This window comes from Barbatula barbatula, assembly GCF_947034865.1.
Source record: "Barbatula barbatula genome assembly, chromosome: 3".
In the NCBI taxonomy this organism is placed as follows: domain Eukaryota; kingdom Metazoa; phylum Chordata; class Actinopteri; order Cypriniformes; family Nemacheilidae; genus Barbatula; species Barbatula barbatula.
In genome coordinates, this window is record NC_136764.1 from 971,185 (window position 1) to 988,912 (window position 17,728).

A 17,728-nucleotide genomic window follows, 5' to 3' on the forward strand; every position below is an offset into this window, starting at 1 on the left:
CATCCAGAAGATCAGAGACACAAGAAACACAAATCAAATGTAATGACATCTTTAAAGTCTCACCTGAACTAAACAAACCCATCAGAAGTGTGCTGACTAAAGGAGTCGCTGGAATTGGAAAATCAGTCTCTGTGCAGAAGTTCATTCTGGATTGGGCTGAAGAAAAAACAAATCAAGATCTTCACTTCATATTTCCACTTCCTTTCAGAGAACTGAATCTGATCAAACAGACAAATATCAGTCTGATGGATCTTCTTCATCAGTTCTTCACAGATACAAAAGAATTGAGATCGACAGACTTTGATGATTATAAAGTTGTGTTTATCTTTGATGGTCTGGATGAGTGTCGTCTTCCTCTAGATTTCTCAAAGAATCCGAGTTTGTTTGATGTCAGAGATGAATCAGCGTCAGTGGATGTGCTGCTGACAAACCTCATCAAGGGGAATCTGCTTCCTTCTGCTCTGATCTGGATCACCTCTCGACCAGCAGCAGCCAATCAGATTCCTCCTGAGTGTGTTGATCTGATCACAGATGTACGAGGATTCAATGACCCTCAGAAGGACGAGTATTTCAGGAAGAGAATCAATGATGAGAGTCTGGCCAACAGAATCATCACACACATGAAATCATCCAGAAGTCTGTACATCATGTGTCACATCCCAGTCTTCTGCTGGATTTCAGCCACTGTTCTCCAGAGAATGTTGAGTGAAGCAGAGAGTCCAGCACAGATCCCCAAGACTCTCACTCACATGTTCACACACTTCCTGATGTTTCAGATCAAACTGAAGAGTCAGAAGTATGATGGGAAATGTGAGGTAGATCTTCAGCAGGCTAGAAAGAGTCTTGAGTCTCTGGGAAAACTGGCTTTTCAACAGCTGGAGAAAGGGAACCTGATCTTCTATGAGGAGGATCTGAGAGAGTGTGACATTGATGTCAGAGAAGCGTCAGTGTACTCAGGAGTTTGTACTCAGATCTTCAGAGAGGAGTTTGGACTGAACCTGGGGAAGGTGTTCAGCTTTGTGCATCTGAGCGTTCAGGAGTTTCTCGCTGCTTTATTCAAGTTTCTGTCATTTCTTCAGCAAACATCAGGATTCTTCAGCAGATTGATATCAAACATGAGTGATTTACTGAAGAGTGAAGTGGACAAGGCCTTACAGAGTGAGAACGGACACCTGGATCTTTACCTCAGATTTCTTCTGGGTCTCTCACTGGAGTCCAGTCAGACAATCTTACGAGATCTGATGACACAGACAGGAAGAAGCTCTGACAGTAAACAGGAAATAGTCGAGTACATTAAGATGAAGATCAGAGAGAATCTCTCTCCAGAGAAATCCATCAATCTGTTTCACTGTCTGAATGAACTCAATGATCATTCTCTAGTGCAGGAAGTACAAACATATGTGAACAGAGGAGATGAATCTAGTCTTACTGGAGTCCGTCTCTCTCCTGCTCAGTGGTCGGCTCTGGTGTTTGTGTTACTGACCTCAGAAGAGAAGCTGGATGAGTTTAATCTGAGGAAATATGATCCATCAGATGAATGTCTTCTGAGGCTTCTGCCAGTGATCAAAGCATCCAGAACAGCTGAGTGAGTCATTTACCTGTTATACCTGTTTACAAGAAGTTCAGGAATGTGTCGTTTGTATATAAGTAAGAGATAATCCTCGGCTTGCCGTGCAAGTTTATGAGCACAAAATGGAGGCCAAGAAGCAGCCAAATCCTTTACCGCTCAGCTAGCTGTGGATTATTGGGTCATTTGCCAAGTTAAAGTTATTATTGATGTTTAGTGTCATTTTTGATCATACAGGTGAAAATTTAAGTTGTTTTCATCAGTGAATTTCAAACATTGATCAAACTGACTGGAACTACATTAGTTTTAACGCACACCTTCCAGCCAATAAGAATCCAGTATTCAAACAGACCATAATATAAATCATATAAAACATTTTATGGTGTAAGTGACACAAACATGACTTTTTGCCACCACAATATAAATAGAGTTAGAATTCAGTGTTGTCATTGCCCAGATAGTAAGAGAGCAGATTAAAACCATAGAAGTCAATTGTTGAAATGTTATTTGCATTGAATCAATATAATTTTGCACCAACAGTTATTGTTGAACAAAAAGAGAAATGTCATCAGATTATTATCATTATTGTGATCAGTGTTTGCTTTAGTTGAGACCTCTTGACTTTCATCAAGTTTTTATTTTCTTCTTTCTGTGCTTTCAACATTAAATAACATGAATAAAATGTTCAGCATGATTTCCTGAGATCTTAAAAATTCGTAAACATTCAAAAACATGCAAATTAAGGCCTAACAAAAGTGTAAAATGTGTGTACGATGTGTCGTGAGTTTATTTTTAATCCGAGTATATTTTTGCCCCTTTGTGGGAAGTCTTGTTTTCAGTTTGCACCCATCGTGGGTGTTTGTTCTGTGTTTTATTATTAAAGACTTGTTTACCCCTTCATGGTTGCTGCCTGCAGTTAGGTTCTTCCACCCCTGATCGTGACAGTCAGTCACTCGTGGAAGAACTCGACAAACATGCACAGATATGTATAGTTCGAATAGACAGATCAAAGGTTTGCAGGGAGCATCCCAATTCACTTAACGTCCGTCCTAAATAGTATACGAAAGTATAATTAGTATGTCCTAGATCATAGTAGTAGTCTCAAAGTACCAGGACGGTCTATTGTTTCTGGTGAAAATTCTAAGTGTAGATCCATGGACACTCCAACCCACAATTCACTGCGAGAGGGCGGAGTTTAGTGAAGCTAAAATAAGAGATAAGCTTCACTACATTAATAATTGTACATTTACAGTAAAGATTGCATAAGAAATAATACGCCTCTGAGAATAGGTTGTTTCAGAACACAATATTATTTCAACTTTAACTAATGTCACAGAATCAGGGACGTGCAGAGGAATTTTGAGGGGCAGTTGCTCTGACCTGAACAAAGGGCATTTTAATTCATTTCATAAAACTTGATGATGATGATCGTTCGTTTGTTATACATCACAAACTCACCTTTTCTAACAACGTTAGGGTGGCCATTTCCATAACACCAAAAAGGAGCATTTAGTGAGGCAAGAATAATTACATAGGACTCTGGTGTACTCGCAACTACAATACAATTTTGTGCATCATATCGATGGCATCATGATACAGTGATTCTGAAACAGTCTACTCTGTTCATTTCCAGAATATTTTTTGAAAAAATATTTGACCTGAAGATGTACCTGCAGCTCGTGGGTTACTTTTGTTTTTCTGTGCTGGCATGTCGCATGTCCCTTGACTACAAACGTCCACTTCACAGCGACATCAAAGTTGTGCTCTTTTGTCCATTCCGGATTAAATGAGGTCTGAAGTTTCAGCAAGTTACCGTTATGATGTGACGAAGCCAGCACGTGGAGTCTTGTTTACGTTTTTAACCAATGATATATCAGATATTTATTTGACACCTCATTCAGCATCGCTATGGACACAACTGAGGCCATGTATCGATAACCGGCACTTAATAAATCCACGGTTCAGAATCGCTACCCCCCTTCCTCGGATGGTTTCAAATCTATGTATTTGCCCCTCCGAAACATTATTTAAAAACATGGAATAAGCTTCTGTTGCTATGCAGATGATACTCAGCTATATATCTCATCAAGACCAGATGATTCTTCCCAGCTATCCCAATTGGCAGAGTGCATTGAAGATATAAAACATTGGATGACCTGTAATTTCCTTCTTTTAAATTCTAATATAACAGAAATATTACTTATCGGACCAACGACACGTAAACCGAATATTTCTGATTATAAACTGCAAGTTGAAGGATGTACTATTACTCCAACAAATACTGTAAAAGATCTAGACGTTATATTAGACAGAAACCTGTCATTTCAAAATCACATCTCAAATGTCACAAAAACAGCCTTTCTATCACATTACAACCCATCACGCTCTCTAAGATCTCAAAACTCAGGACTTTTGATAACACCTAGAATAACTAAATCCACCAAAGGGGGTCGAGCTTTCTCATACGTAGCACCTAAACTCTGGAATAACCTTCCTGATACTTTTACTCATTTACTTGTGACTTCTGCTCGCTTATATTACACAGTGATTCCCTTGATGATCCTCTTTTCACACCAGCTGCTTAACATTGAACATCCATTTGCACTTGTTTGTTATAACTGAATGAACTCACTGTTCTCTTGTTATTTCTCTTTCAGTCTGAGTCGCTGTGATCTGACAGAGAAAAGTTGTTCATCACTGGCATCAGTTCTCAGATCAAACTCCTCAAGTCTGACAGAACTGAACCTGAGTCACAATAATCTGAAGGATTCAGGAGTGAAGCTGCTCTCTGATGGACTGAAGAATACAAACTGTAAACTACAGATATTACAGTAAGTACATTCTTAATCCAATAAGTGCGAGCGTCTACATTTGCATCATTTAAATTGTGTTTTCTTACATTTTAGCATTAAACCTCACAAAGCAACATCAATTACATTTAATATTAAGCACAAATACTGCAGGTTTTGTTATAATGAAGTTGAAGTTTTGCACCTTGTAAGTGAAGTGATAGTTATGAAAGTAAAAAAGCTTTGCAACTGAATTCAGACATCAAGAATCAGTGTTTGGATCTTAACAATGGTGACAATCAACAAAACTGCTTTAAACTGCAGTGCATGTTGAGTGCCAACGTCATACAACCTTATTCATGACTCCCAGCATGCATTGCAACATGAATACATTAAACAAATGAATTATTCTATTATCTTATAAAATGTGTATTTAGGTTGTTTAAGGATGTTCAGAGTTGATCTGTTTATCTGTTTACGATGAGAAATAGTTCCCTTTCTATCGGTCTCTCGACGTTGTGTTGAACTGACAGGTGTGCTTTGATCTTAAAAACTCTGATTGCACTTTTTGCCCGTTCATTCACCTTCTGTTCTTCAGAACCTGTAAAGCAATATCTTTATGCTATTCAATTTTTCGCTCATTACTTACCTACTGGTCCATACAACACATATCAGCAACATCGCCGTTCATAACCCAATATGTGTTTCCGATGGGCAGCACTGAACGGCCCATAGCGACTTCCTGCCATCAGACGTGAAAGACTCCCTGGAGCTCCCAACTTCGGCCGGTCGAACCCAGGACGAGGCTGATGCTGCCGCGAGGGTTGGGTTCCAGTGAACTGTACCGACTTCCCGAAACACTCGCTGCTGGATTGGTACCCTGTACCTATCTTCAGGACGTCCATCACAAGCTCACGTGGACCAAGAATGCCCCCTTTTCGGCGCATTCGCGTCCGACATGCTCCCTTGCCTTGACTCGATGCACCCATTACGCAGGGTGGACTGTTCGGTGACACCTTTCTCGACAGCGTTCTGCTGCCCCCTCTTTAGGCGGCCCCCCGTGGTAGCAGCATTGAGGGGGCATTGAGAAAAGTTAACCTGACAGGGACAACCCAGGGAGGCTCCAATCAACACCTCTGTCGTGTCGCAGCGGGATGGCTCCTGCCCCGTCCCGTCACATACCTTTTTCAGGACCTGGCACCCACTTTTTGACTCAAGAGAGCGTCCTTCTCCCTGGGTGTATTGTTAAACGTAGTGCAGTTTCTGCTCAACGTTGTGTCAGGCTGTTCCCGCTGCCTTCTGCACTCTCTGAACTAAGCTCTTCAGGCCTCCTTTCAGAATGTTGACGCAGAGGCACGTCCTGAGGTCCGTCTGACATCAGGATTGGCAATCGACCTGGAGGACACGTACTTTCAAGCCTCGATCCTCCCTCACTCGGCAGATGTCACAGCTCACCCGACTGCTCCTCCGGATTCCACCCCGCGCTGTCCAGCATGTTTGGTTGCAGTTTGGTTGCAGTCCCTGGACACCACCCATCACCTGCTTTGGCACGCCCTGACCAAGGCCCCCCTCGGCCAGGACAGTTTTTTTTAGCTACATTTAAAACATATCAATGGCCAATATAAGGCTCTAATACTCACTGACTGCATATAGCCTGGAAGTTAACAATTTTGAATTGTAAAAAAACAATTGCGTTGGGTACAACTGTGTGTGTGTGTGTTAGGACACTCTAAATTATAAATCATGAATTCATTTGCTGTGAGTGTGAAGAGTTTATTTCTTGTTTCAGTCTGTTTAACTGCAGTATTGGATCTGAAGGTTGTGTTGCTCTGACTTCAGCTCTGAGATCAAACCCCTCACATCTGACAGAACTCAATCTGAACTATAATAATCCAGGAGATTCAGGAGTGAAGCTGCTCTCTGATCTACTGAAGGATCCTCAATGTAAACTACAGAAACTACAGTAAGTCTCTAAAACTCCAGTTCTATTTATAAACAATAAGGAATGTTAAAGATGGATAATTAAATTATTAATATAATTAAAAGTTTTTATTATTAAATGAACTTGATGACACAATGCTTCATTGCAAATTATATCCTTGTATATGCTTTCACTGCAGTTGAATAATGGGGGCAGGATATCAAGCAGGGGCGGTTCTAGACCCTTTTTAGGTGGGCTTTAGCCCCGCTGTTTTTCATCTCAGCTCTCAAACTATCTTTGATGAAATATAAGGTTACCTGAACAAATGCAGGACATGTTGATTACACAGATTAAAGGAGCATTGTCTGTTTTTTAGAAGGATCCATTGACAGAAATGTAATATGATATATAAAACTATGTCTTCAGAAGTGAAGATGTAATGAACTGTTTGTTTGTTTTACCTTAGAATAAGATATTTCTATCTACATACAGAGTGGGTCTACAGAGCCTACATGGAATTCATCATTTTTGTACAGTAGCCCTAAACGAACAAACAGCTCCACAAATGCGTTTCCTCTTCCTCTCCCTTTACCCTGCAGTACGGTGTCCGGTTGTCCCTGATTTTACAAAGGGGGAGAAAAACATCTACTGACTTACTCCTAACTGCTATCTCACTGTCAGATCAAACCCCTTTAACAGCGTTGCTATTTACCGTTAGCTAGCTCTGCACTCAAACGTGCTGTGCAATGCAAGCATGAAATGCTGAGCTTCATCATAGCTTAGACCACACAAACTGCTCCTCTGGGGTGATTTTAGACGATCTTTCTCTCCAACACCCTGCCTGACTTTTATCCTTCTTTATATACTTAAAAATCCTTTATTTTATGCAATAAATGTGACATTTGTCTTTCTAATGACTTTTTGTCTTACCTACTAACATTATTCCCTCGTACTGAATTGTGATGCAATGCTAATGTGGTCTCCATGTTATTCCTTTCTAGCTGACTGAACGAGCAGCTTTATTTTATGGCAAGCCTAATTAGCTTAAATTTCCCTCAGAGTTACTCGTCGTAATTGTAATTCAATTCTTACTAGTATAAATGCAGAGCTCTCTAATTAAATTATTACTAGTAAAATACAATTGCAGATCTCTCATTCCAATAGAGTTTTCTAATTCAAATGTTACTAGTAAAATCTGTATTAGAGAGCTCTGTAATTAAAAATGAATGGAAGTCAATGGAGATATATGACTAGTCATAATTGAATTATAGAGCTCTCTAATTTAATTCTTACTAGTAAAATGCAATTACACCGAGTAACGCAGGGGACAATTTAAGTCAATGCAGCTTGCCATATTACATTGCTATTATCTATGAGTCTGAACAACAATTTAAGATATAACAAGATGCTTAATTGATATCAATATAAACACGGAATGGGATAAGTTGCAATGCGCGCAATTGTGGAATAAGTCACGCCTTCTAAATAAAAGGGCCAATCGTCAATTGTTAAAGTCATGTTGTCACTACTTAAACTCCGTTTGCTATAGAAACATGACGTGCACATGTCCGTTAGCTGCCTGCCTGCCCTGACGGTGACGGCTGCTGCTGACTGAGTCCTTACCGAGCTCACTCGTGGGGTTTTTTCAACTAATTTTACCAGTTGAAAGTAAGTTACAAAACACAAACTGAGTTTTAATCGACTCAAAAAATATGAAATAGACCCGGCACCTGAAGTAATTTGATTTGGACCCGACCCGGACCCGGCTAACCGGTTCAAATATAGACCCGAACCCGCACGGTCCTCCGTGAAGACCTGTAGTGTCAAGTTTGTGACAGTTACCTCACGTTTTGAAAAAGTCTTATGATCCTACGACTTAATTTAAGATTGTAATTAACATGTACAGTATTACTTACTTTATTATGTATTACATGTTTTTCCCTAGAACAATCTTATGGCATTCAAAGTTACTAATAACACTAGAATAAATGTCTTTGTGACGGATGTAGCCTCGGTTCCCTCTTCTGTAGGGCAAAAAGGTGAATGAATGGGCACGACATCTTCCCTTTTATACCCGTATATACGTGGCGGAGTCTGGCGTGCCATCCCAATTCACCAAGTTCATTGGCCTTTTCAAAGTATAATCAGAGATGATAGGTTCTCTAGTCAAACCCCATTCTGTCAGTCTCGACACAACGTCAAAAGACAGACAGAAAGGGAACTTACATTGTTAAGGGTTGCAAAAGCATCTGATGAGTTTTGCATTCCATGCTGTTCGGTTTGAAAGATGAACTTTAGCAAATAGCTGCCAATCTGGATCATGGCAAGTCTACCCTGAAGATAATCAGGTAATAAACAACCTAAACCAATTCATAATGTTCAGCCAACTTAATATTAGACTAAATTCAAAGGCAGTTATTGTAAATTAAATTATCACAGACAACATTTTTGATATACATTGATTACTGAAGCCTGGGTTAAACCAAATTATTATTGCGGTCTAAATAAGTACCCCACCAAAGCTACTGTTATATGCATGAGCCACGTCCGGTTGGTTAAGGTGGTGGTGTTGCAACAATCTTTAGAGACTTTCTAACTGTCATTTAGAGAACAGAGCATCAATTTAAATCCGTTTACATGCTTGCGATGAACATAATTGTTTCAAACAAAAGTAAAAATCCATTGCTTTCTATTACACTGGCTACTGTGTGTAGACCCCGTGGTCCCTACACTGATTTTCTGAAAGAGTTGGCGGATTTCTTATCTGACATATTGGTTAACGCTGGTAAAGTACTAATAGTGCTAACAATGCATTAGTAGTGGTGTTTACAGAACTACTTCACTCTTTTGGAGTAAAACAAGACATCAATGGACCCACTAATCGATTAAATCATACACTAGACTTGATTATATATCACAGAGCCGATATTACCAATATAGATATTATACCTCAAAGCAATGATGTCACTGATCACTATCTTATAACATGTACACTGCGCACTGCAGGAATCAACCGTTTGATTCGTTATCGACAGGGTAGAACAATTACCTCGACTACTAAAGAAAGTTTCGCAAAGAGCTTTCCAGATCTGACTCCTTTAATAAACATACCAATAAATTCAGAATCGCTCGATGACATGACCAGCAAATTGGGCACTATTTTCTCTAATACATTAGAAGCTGTTGAGAAAAAAGAGAAAAACACAGCACCATGGTACAATAGCACCACTCGCGCCCTTAAAAGAGAAACGTGTAAACTGGAGAGCAAATGTAGACAAACCCAAAACAAATGTAAACAAACCCAAAAAGGTGTTTCAGGTAAATCAGATAAAGGTAAAATCTCACTCCTAGTCCTGGTTGACCTTAGTGCTGCGCTAGATGCTGTAGACCATAACATACTTCTAGATCAATTATACAATTATACCGGTATTGAGGGACAGGCACTACGATTGGTTCAGATCTTATCAGACAGACATTAATTTGTCTATTTAAAATGTGTAATCATCTAATCTAACGCAAGTAAATTATGGATTACCTCAGGGATCAGCTTTAGGACCCGTGCTGTTCCATATACATGCTGCTGCTTGGAAACATTATTAAAAAACATGGAATTAGCTTCCATTGCTATGCAGATGATACTCAGCTATATATCTCATCAAGACCAGATGATTCCTCCCAGCTATCCAAATTATCAGAGTGCATTGAAGATATAAAACATTGGATGACCTGTAATTTCCTTCTTTTAAATTCAAATAAAACAGAAATATTACTTATCGGACCAAAGACACGCAAACCGAATATTTCTGTTTCTAAACTGCAAGTTGAAGGATGTGCTGTTACTCCAACAAATACAGTAAAAGATCTAGACGTTATATTAGACAGCAACCTGTCATTTCAAATCACATCTCAAATGTCACAAAAACAGCCTTTTTCCACCTAAGAAATGTTGCCAAATTACGTGTTGCTGACGTAGAGAAGCTTATTCATGCATTTATGACCTCAAGACTTGACTACTGTGATGCTCTACTTAGTGTTTGTCCTTCATCATCAATAAACAAACTACAGTTAGTTCAGAAAATACCATCACATAATCCCAATTTCATCAACCCTTCACTGGCTACCCATTAAGTATCGTATTGACTTTAAAGTTCTTTTAATCACTTATAAAGCCTTAAAGGGTTTCGCCCCTACCTACCTAACAGAGCTTCTATCACACTACAACCCATCACGCTCTCCAAGATCTCAAAACGCAGGATTTTTGATAATACCTAGAATAACTAAATCCACCAAAGGGGGTCGAGCTTTCTCATACGTAGCACCTAAACTCTGGAATAGCCTTCCTGATATTATTAGAGGATCAGACACACTCGCCCAATTTAAATCTAGATTAAAAACACATCTCTTCAGCCAAACATTCACTTCATGCAGAATATGCTAAATAAACCACCAGGAGATGCTGACATTAGATATTATTTACTAGAATAATTTATCTTGTTCTGGAAACACAATGTACTGTGTTTTACCATTTTTGTGTTTTGCTTATTTTCTCCTGTAAAGCTGTTTTGGAACAATGCACATTGTTAAAAGCGCTATATGAATTAAATATTCGTGATCGTATGACCGTAATCCCACACGAGAAACAAAACACAGACCGTAATCCCACACGAGAAACAGACCGTAATCCCACACGAGAACAAACCATTGACCGTAATCCCACACGAGAACAAACCATTGACCGTAATCCCACACGAGAAACAAAACACAGACCGTAATCCCACACGAGAAACAAAACACAGACCGTAATCCCACACGAGAAACAAAACACAGACCGTAATCCCACACGAGAAACAAAACACAGACCGTAATCCCACACGAGAAACAAAACACAGACCGTAATCCAACACGAGAAACAAAACACAGACCGTTATCCCACACGAGAAACAAAACACAGACCGTAATCCCACACGAGAACAAACCATTGACTGTAATCCCACACGAGAAACAAAACACAGACCGTAATCCCACACGAGAAACAAAACACAGACCGTAATCCCACACGAGAACAAACCATTGACTGTAATCCACATGGGTCAGTGAGTAAAGACGACAACGCCACAACCAGTGAGAGAAACACCGTGGTATAAATAGAGATCGCTAATGGGAAACAGGTGTGTGCAATGAACGAAATGATTATTGAGACCAGTGACCAGGCGGGAGGAATGTTGGGAATAAGAAAGGAAACCAAAGCATAACAGTATAAAAGTAATAAAACCATAGAAAAAAGGAGAACATAGTACACCAAAACATAACAATATACAGTATATATACAGAGAAAGAAAGAGAAACAAACACAAACTACCATGTGCACACACACAAATACACACAATCCCGTCTCTTAAAAGAAGATGTAGTCTTGCCATGTTAAAGAATGTCAGAAATTCAGTGAAGTTCATCTTTCAAACTGAACAACATGTCAAATCTTCCTTTGGAATCTTGAAAGAAAAATCAGTTTATTTATATATAAGCATATTTTTAACGCAATATTCCACAAATACATCACGTAAGATTACCTAAATGATTTAAGCACGTCACATGATAAACTTGAAAAAGTCAAGAAGAAATACTAATTGGAGTTAACTTCTCGATCTTTTTCAACTTCAGTTTAACATTTATTAATGTTTACACAACATAAATAATTCCTGTAGTTCCACCACAAAATAATTCAATAAAGATCCTTTTTACAAGTTTAAGTGGGTTGAACATGATAAAATGAAGTTGAATTCACTTAATTATTTCTGCATTTAGAATTCCGAGATATTTCTATAATTTAAATTTAAAAAACTAGAACACAATTGTATTACGTAAAGTTTACTCAATTAATTTCATGAAATCTTCTACGACACAGAATAATTGTTTACAGTGTACTTAACAGGCCTCAAGATTCAAAATCTGTAATGCTGTTTATTTTAAATTCCTTACAGCAGATATATTTTGCTGAGATATATTTTAAGAGAAGAGAAAATGTCATTGTGAACATTTGTTATGTTATGGTTTCAAAATGATAAAGCAAAGAACACTTAACAAATTGTGTGATAGCTGCTCATCGGGGGACCATGCCCATAGATTTGGGCTCTGCCCCAATGTCTATATTGTCTGGCTCCGCCCCTGCATGGCAGTTGACAATGTGCACATCATTTCTTTCAGTTCCTTCGTGTCAAACAAGTAAAACATCAACATACCAAATATACCCATATAAACACATTTAATGGAAGTAAATCAGTGTATAAAAATAGCTGAGGTGTGATCTTCAGTTTGAGAATAACAGATTAAGAGATTGTTTTACATCGTGTTTCTTTAATGACATTCTTAAATAAATATTTGTGTTTGTACATATTTGTTTTTGCTTCATTTTGATGTTTGGGTTTAAATTATGCATTTATTGTATCACGTATATGTATGTAAAAATCGTTTGGAAAATATTGATCTATTTTAATTTGCTTTTCACTGTTCATAACAGAGACAAATGAATCATACATTATAGTTTTCTGTAAGTTTTTCTCTCTCTCTGCAGTATTGGATCTGAAGGTTGTGTTGCTCTGACTTCAGCTCTGAGATCAAACCCCTCACATCTGACAGAACTCAATCTGGAGGATAATAAACCAGGAGATTCAGGAGTGAAGCTGCTCTCTGATCTACTGAAGGATCCTCAATGTAAACTACAGAAACTACAGTGAGTGAAAGTGTTGTTATGACATTAGTAGAAATATGTTTGTATGTAAGGACGTGAAAAACTCTTTCATCAAGTCTTCATGTGCAAAAATTTATTGAATTTGAACTTTGTTAAAACACATTTGTTTTTATTTGACCCTCACAAGTAATTTCAGACGTAAACACACATTTATTGTTTCTGTGCCGGTAGAAGAGTTTAAATCCAACACCAGCAACTTATATCTGTGAATAAATGTCTAAATATCTGTCATGTGTTTCTCTATTAACTGACAATAATCCCACAAATATTATAAATCATGAATTCATTTGCTGTGAGTGTGAAGAGTTTATTTCTTGTTTCAGTCTGTCTGACTGCAGTATTGGATCTGAAGGTTGTGTTGCTCTGGCTTCAGCTCTGAGATCAAACCCCTCACATCTGACAGAACTCAATCTGAACTTTAATAATCCAGAAGATTCAGGAGTGAAGCAGCTCTCTGATCTACTGAAGGATCCTCAATGTAAACTACAGAAACTACAGTGAGTGAAAGTGTTATAATGTCATTAGTAGAAATATGTTTGTATGTAAGGACGTGAAAAACTCTTTCATCAAGTCTTCATGTGCAAAAGTTTATTGAATTTGAACTTTTTTTAAAACACATTTGTTTTTATTTGACCCTCACAAGTAATTTCAGACGTAAACACACATTTATTGTTTCTGTGCCGGTAGAAGAGTTTAAATCCAACACCAGCAACTTATATCTGTGAATAAATGTCTAAATATCTGTCATGTGTTTCTCTAATAACTGACAATAATCCCACAAATATTATAAATCATGAATTCATTTGCTGTGAGTGTGAAGAGTTTATTTCTTGTTTCAGTCTGTCTCACTGCAGTATTGGATCTGAAGGTTGTGATGCTCTGGCTTCAGCTCTGAGATCAAACCCCTCACATCTGACAGAACTTGATCTGGACGATAATGAACTAGAAGATTCAGGAGCGAAGCTGCTCTCTGATCTACTGAAGGATCCTCAATGTAAACTACAGAAACTACAGTGAGTGAAAGTGTTATGATGTCATTAAACTGCAGAAATGACTTTCTTACTTGATATTTTTGTCTTGTTTTCCAGTACAAATGTCTAAACATTCTTGAATCAAGATGCATTTTCATGATGAGCAAAATAACCTGAGAAAATAATTCTTGTTTTTAGACAAAAATATGAAATTTCAGTGAATTTGTGCTTAAAACAAACTAGAAAATCTGCCAATGGGGTCAGAAATATAATCTTGAATTTAGTGACTAAGAAAAAGGTGAAACTTAATTCAAGATTATGTTTCTTACCCCATTGACAGATTTTCTATCTTGTTTTAAGCACAAATTTACTGAAATTTCATATTTTTGTCTAAAAACAAAACAGGTGATTTTGCTCATCATGAAAAAGCATCTTGATTCAAGACTGTTTAGACATTTGTGCTGGAAAACAAGACAGAAAAACTGAATAAGAAAGTATTTTTTGTCATTTGTTGCAGTGAAATAGAAAATAAATAAATGTTTGTATGTAAGGACGTGTTAAACTCTTTCATCAAGTCTTCATGTGCAAAAGTTTATTGAATTTGAACTTTGTTAAAACACAATAATGTTTTTATTTGACCCTCACAAGTCATTTCAGACGTAAACACACATTTATTGTTTCTGTGCCGGTAGAAGAGTTTAAATCCAACACCAGCAACTTATATCTCTGAATAAATGTCTAAATATCTGTCATGTGTTTCTCTATTAACTGACAATAATCCCACAAATATTATAAATCATGAATTCATTTGCTGTGAGTGTGAAGAGTTTATTTCTTGTTTCAGTCTGTCTGACTGCAGTATTGGATCTGAAGGTTGTGTTGCTCTGGCTTCAGCTCTGAGATCAAACCCCTCACATCTGACAGAACTTGATCTGAACGATAATGAACTAGAAGATTCAGGAGCGAAGCTGCTCTCTGATCTACTGAAGGATCCTCAATGTAAACTACAGAAACTACAGTGAGTGAAAGTGTTATGATGTCATTAAACTGCAGAAATGACTTTCTTACTTGATATTTTTGTCTTGTTTTCCAGCACAAATGTCTAAACATTCTTGAATCAAGATGCATTTTCATGATGAGCAAAATAACCTTAGAAAATAATTCTTGTTTGAAGATGAAAAATATGAAATTTCAGTGAATCTGTGTTAAAACAAACTAATAAATCTGCCAATACGGTAAAACATATAATCTTGAATTTAGTGACTAAGAAAAAGGTGAAACTTAATTCAAGATTATTTTTTTAACCCCATTGACAGATTTTCTAGCTTGTCTTTAACACAGATTCACTGAAATTTCATATTTTTGTCTAAAAACAAAACAGGTGATTTTGCTCATCATGAAAATGAATCTTGATTCAAGAATGTTTAGACATTTGTGCTGGAAACAAGACAAACATACTGAATAGGAAAGTCTTTTTTTGACATTTGTTGCAGTGAAATAGAAAATAAATAAATGTTTGTATGTAAGGACGTGTTAAACTCTTTCATCAAGTCTTCATGTGCAAAAGTTTATTGAATTATTGAAACATTTTTTAAAACACATTTGTTTTTATTTGACCCTCACAAGTCATTTCAGACGTAAACACACATTTATTGTTTCTGTGCCGGTAGAAGAGTTTAAATCCAACACCAGCAACTTATATCTGTGAATAAATGTCTAAATATCTGTCATGTGTTTCTCTATTAACTGACAATAATCCCTCAAATATTATAAATCATGAATTAATTTGCTGTGAGTGTGAAGAGTTTATTTCTTGTTTCAGTCTGTCGTTCTGCAGTATTGGATCTGAAGGTTGTGTTGCTCTGGCTTCAGCTCTGAGATCAAACCCCTCACATCTGACAGAACTCAATCTGAACGATAATAAACTAGAAGATTCAGGAGTGAAGCTGCTCTCTGATCTACTGAAGGATCCTCAATGTAAACTACAGAAACTACAGTGAGTGAAAGTGTTATGATGTCATTAAACTGCAGAAATGACTTTCTTACTTGATATTTTTGTCTTTTTTTCTGTACAAATGTCTAAACATTCTTGAATCAAGATGCATTTTCATGATGAGCAAAATAACCTAAGAAAATAATTCTTGTTTTAAAATGTAAAATATGAAATTTCAGTGAATCTGTGTTAAAACAAACTAATAAATCTGCCAATACGGTAAAACATATAATCTTGAATTTAGTGACTAAGAAAAAGGTGAAATTTAATTCAAGATTATTTTTTTAACCCCATTGACAGATGTTTTAGCTTGTCTTTAACACAGATTCACTGACATTTCATATTTTTGTCTAAAAACAAAACAGGTGATTTTGCTCATCATGAAAATGAATCTTGATTCAAGAATGTTTAGACATTTGTGCTGGAAAACAAGACAGAAATACTGAATAAGAAAGTCTTTTTTTTGTCATTTGTTGCAGTGAAATAGAAAATAAATAAATGTTTGTATGTAAGGACGTGTTAAACTCTTTCATCAAGTCTTCATGTGCAAAAGTTTATTGAATTTGAACTTTTTTAAAACACATTTGTTTTTATTTGACCCTCACAAGTCATTTCAGACGTAAACACACATTTATTGTTTCTGTGCCGGTAGAAGAGTTTAAATCCAACACCAGCAACTTATATCTCTGAATAAATGTCTAAATATCTGTCATGTGTTTCTCTATTAACTGACAATAATCCCACAAATATTATAAATCATGAATTCATTTGCTGTGAGTGTGAAGAGTTTATTTCTTGTTTCAGTCTGTCTAACTGCAGTATTGGATCTGAAGGTTGTGTTGCTCTGACTTCAGCTCTGAGATCAAACCCCTCACATCTGACAGAACTCAATCTGAACTATAATAATCCAGGAGATTCAGGAGTGAAGCTGCTCTCTGATCTACTGAAGGATCCTCAATGTAAACTACAGAAACTACAGTGAGTGAAAGTGTTATGATGTCATTAAACTGCAGAAATGACTTTCTTTCTTGATATTTTTGTCTTGTTTTCCAGTACAAATGTCTAAACATTCTTGAATCAAGATGCATTTTCATGATGAGCAAAATAACCTGAGAAAATAATTCTTGTTTTAAGAAGAAAAATATGAAATGTCAGTGAATTTGTGCTTAAAACAAGATAAAAAATCTGCCAATTGGGTCAGAAAAATAATCTTGAATTTAGTGACTAAGAAAAAGGTGAAATTTAATTCAAGATTATGTTTCTTACCCCATTGACAGATTTTCTATCTTGTCTTTAACACAGATTCACTGACATTTCATATTTTGGGCCTAAAACAAAACAAGTAATTTTGCTCATCATGAAAATGAATCTTGATTCAAGAATGTTTAGACATTTGTGCTGGAAAACAAGACAAACATACTGAATAAGAAAGTCTTTTTTTGTCATTTGTTGCAGTGAAATAGAAAATAAATAAATGTTTGTATGTAAGGACGTGTTAAACTCTTTCATCAAGTCTTCATGTGCAAAAGTTTATTGAATTTGACCTTTTTTAAAACACATTTGTTTTTATTTGACCCTCACAAGTCATTTCAGACGTAAACACACATTTATTGTTTCTGTGCCGGTAGAAGAGTTTAAATCCAACACCAGCAACTTATATCTGTGAATAAATGTCTAAATATCTGTCATGTGTTTCTCTATTAACTGACAATAATCCCACAAATATTATAAATCATGAA

At 36.8% G+C, this 17,728-nt stretch overlaps 1 protein-coding gene across 1 annotated transcript in view; it reads left to right on the forward strand.

Moving 5' to 3' along the window:
• LOC306892151 (uncharacterized protein) overlaps window positions 1-17,728 on the forward strand; it is a 32,567-nt gene that overhangs the window by 8,498 nt on the left and 6,341 nt on the right. Inside the window, exons 7-15 of the mRNA XM_079453017.1 lie at window positions 1-1,585; window positions 4,225-4,398; window positions 6,146-6,319; window positions 12,849-13,007; window positions 13,349-13,522; window positions 13,865-14,038; window positions 14,841-15,014; window positions 15,819-15,992; window positions 16,794-16,967. The exon at window positions 1-1,585 is cut by the window's left edge and continues 186 nt beyond it. Coding sequence (XP_079309143.1) covers window positions 1-1,585; window positions 4,225-4,398; window positions 6,146-6,319; window positions 12,849-13,007; window positions 13,349-13,522; window positions 13,865-14,038; window positions 14,841-15,014; window positions 15,819-15,992; window positions 16,794-16,967 — 2,962 coding nt within the window. The remainder of the gene's footprint in view (window positions 1,586-4,224; window positions 4,399-6,145; window positions 6,320-12,848; window positions 13,008-13,348; window positions 13,523-13,864; window positions 14,039-14,840; window positions 15,015-15,818; window positions 15,993-16,793; window positions 16,968-17,728) is intronic.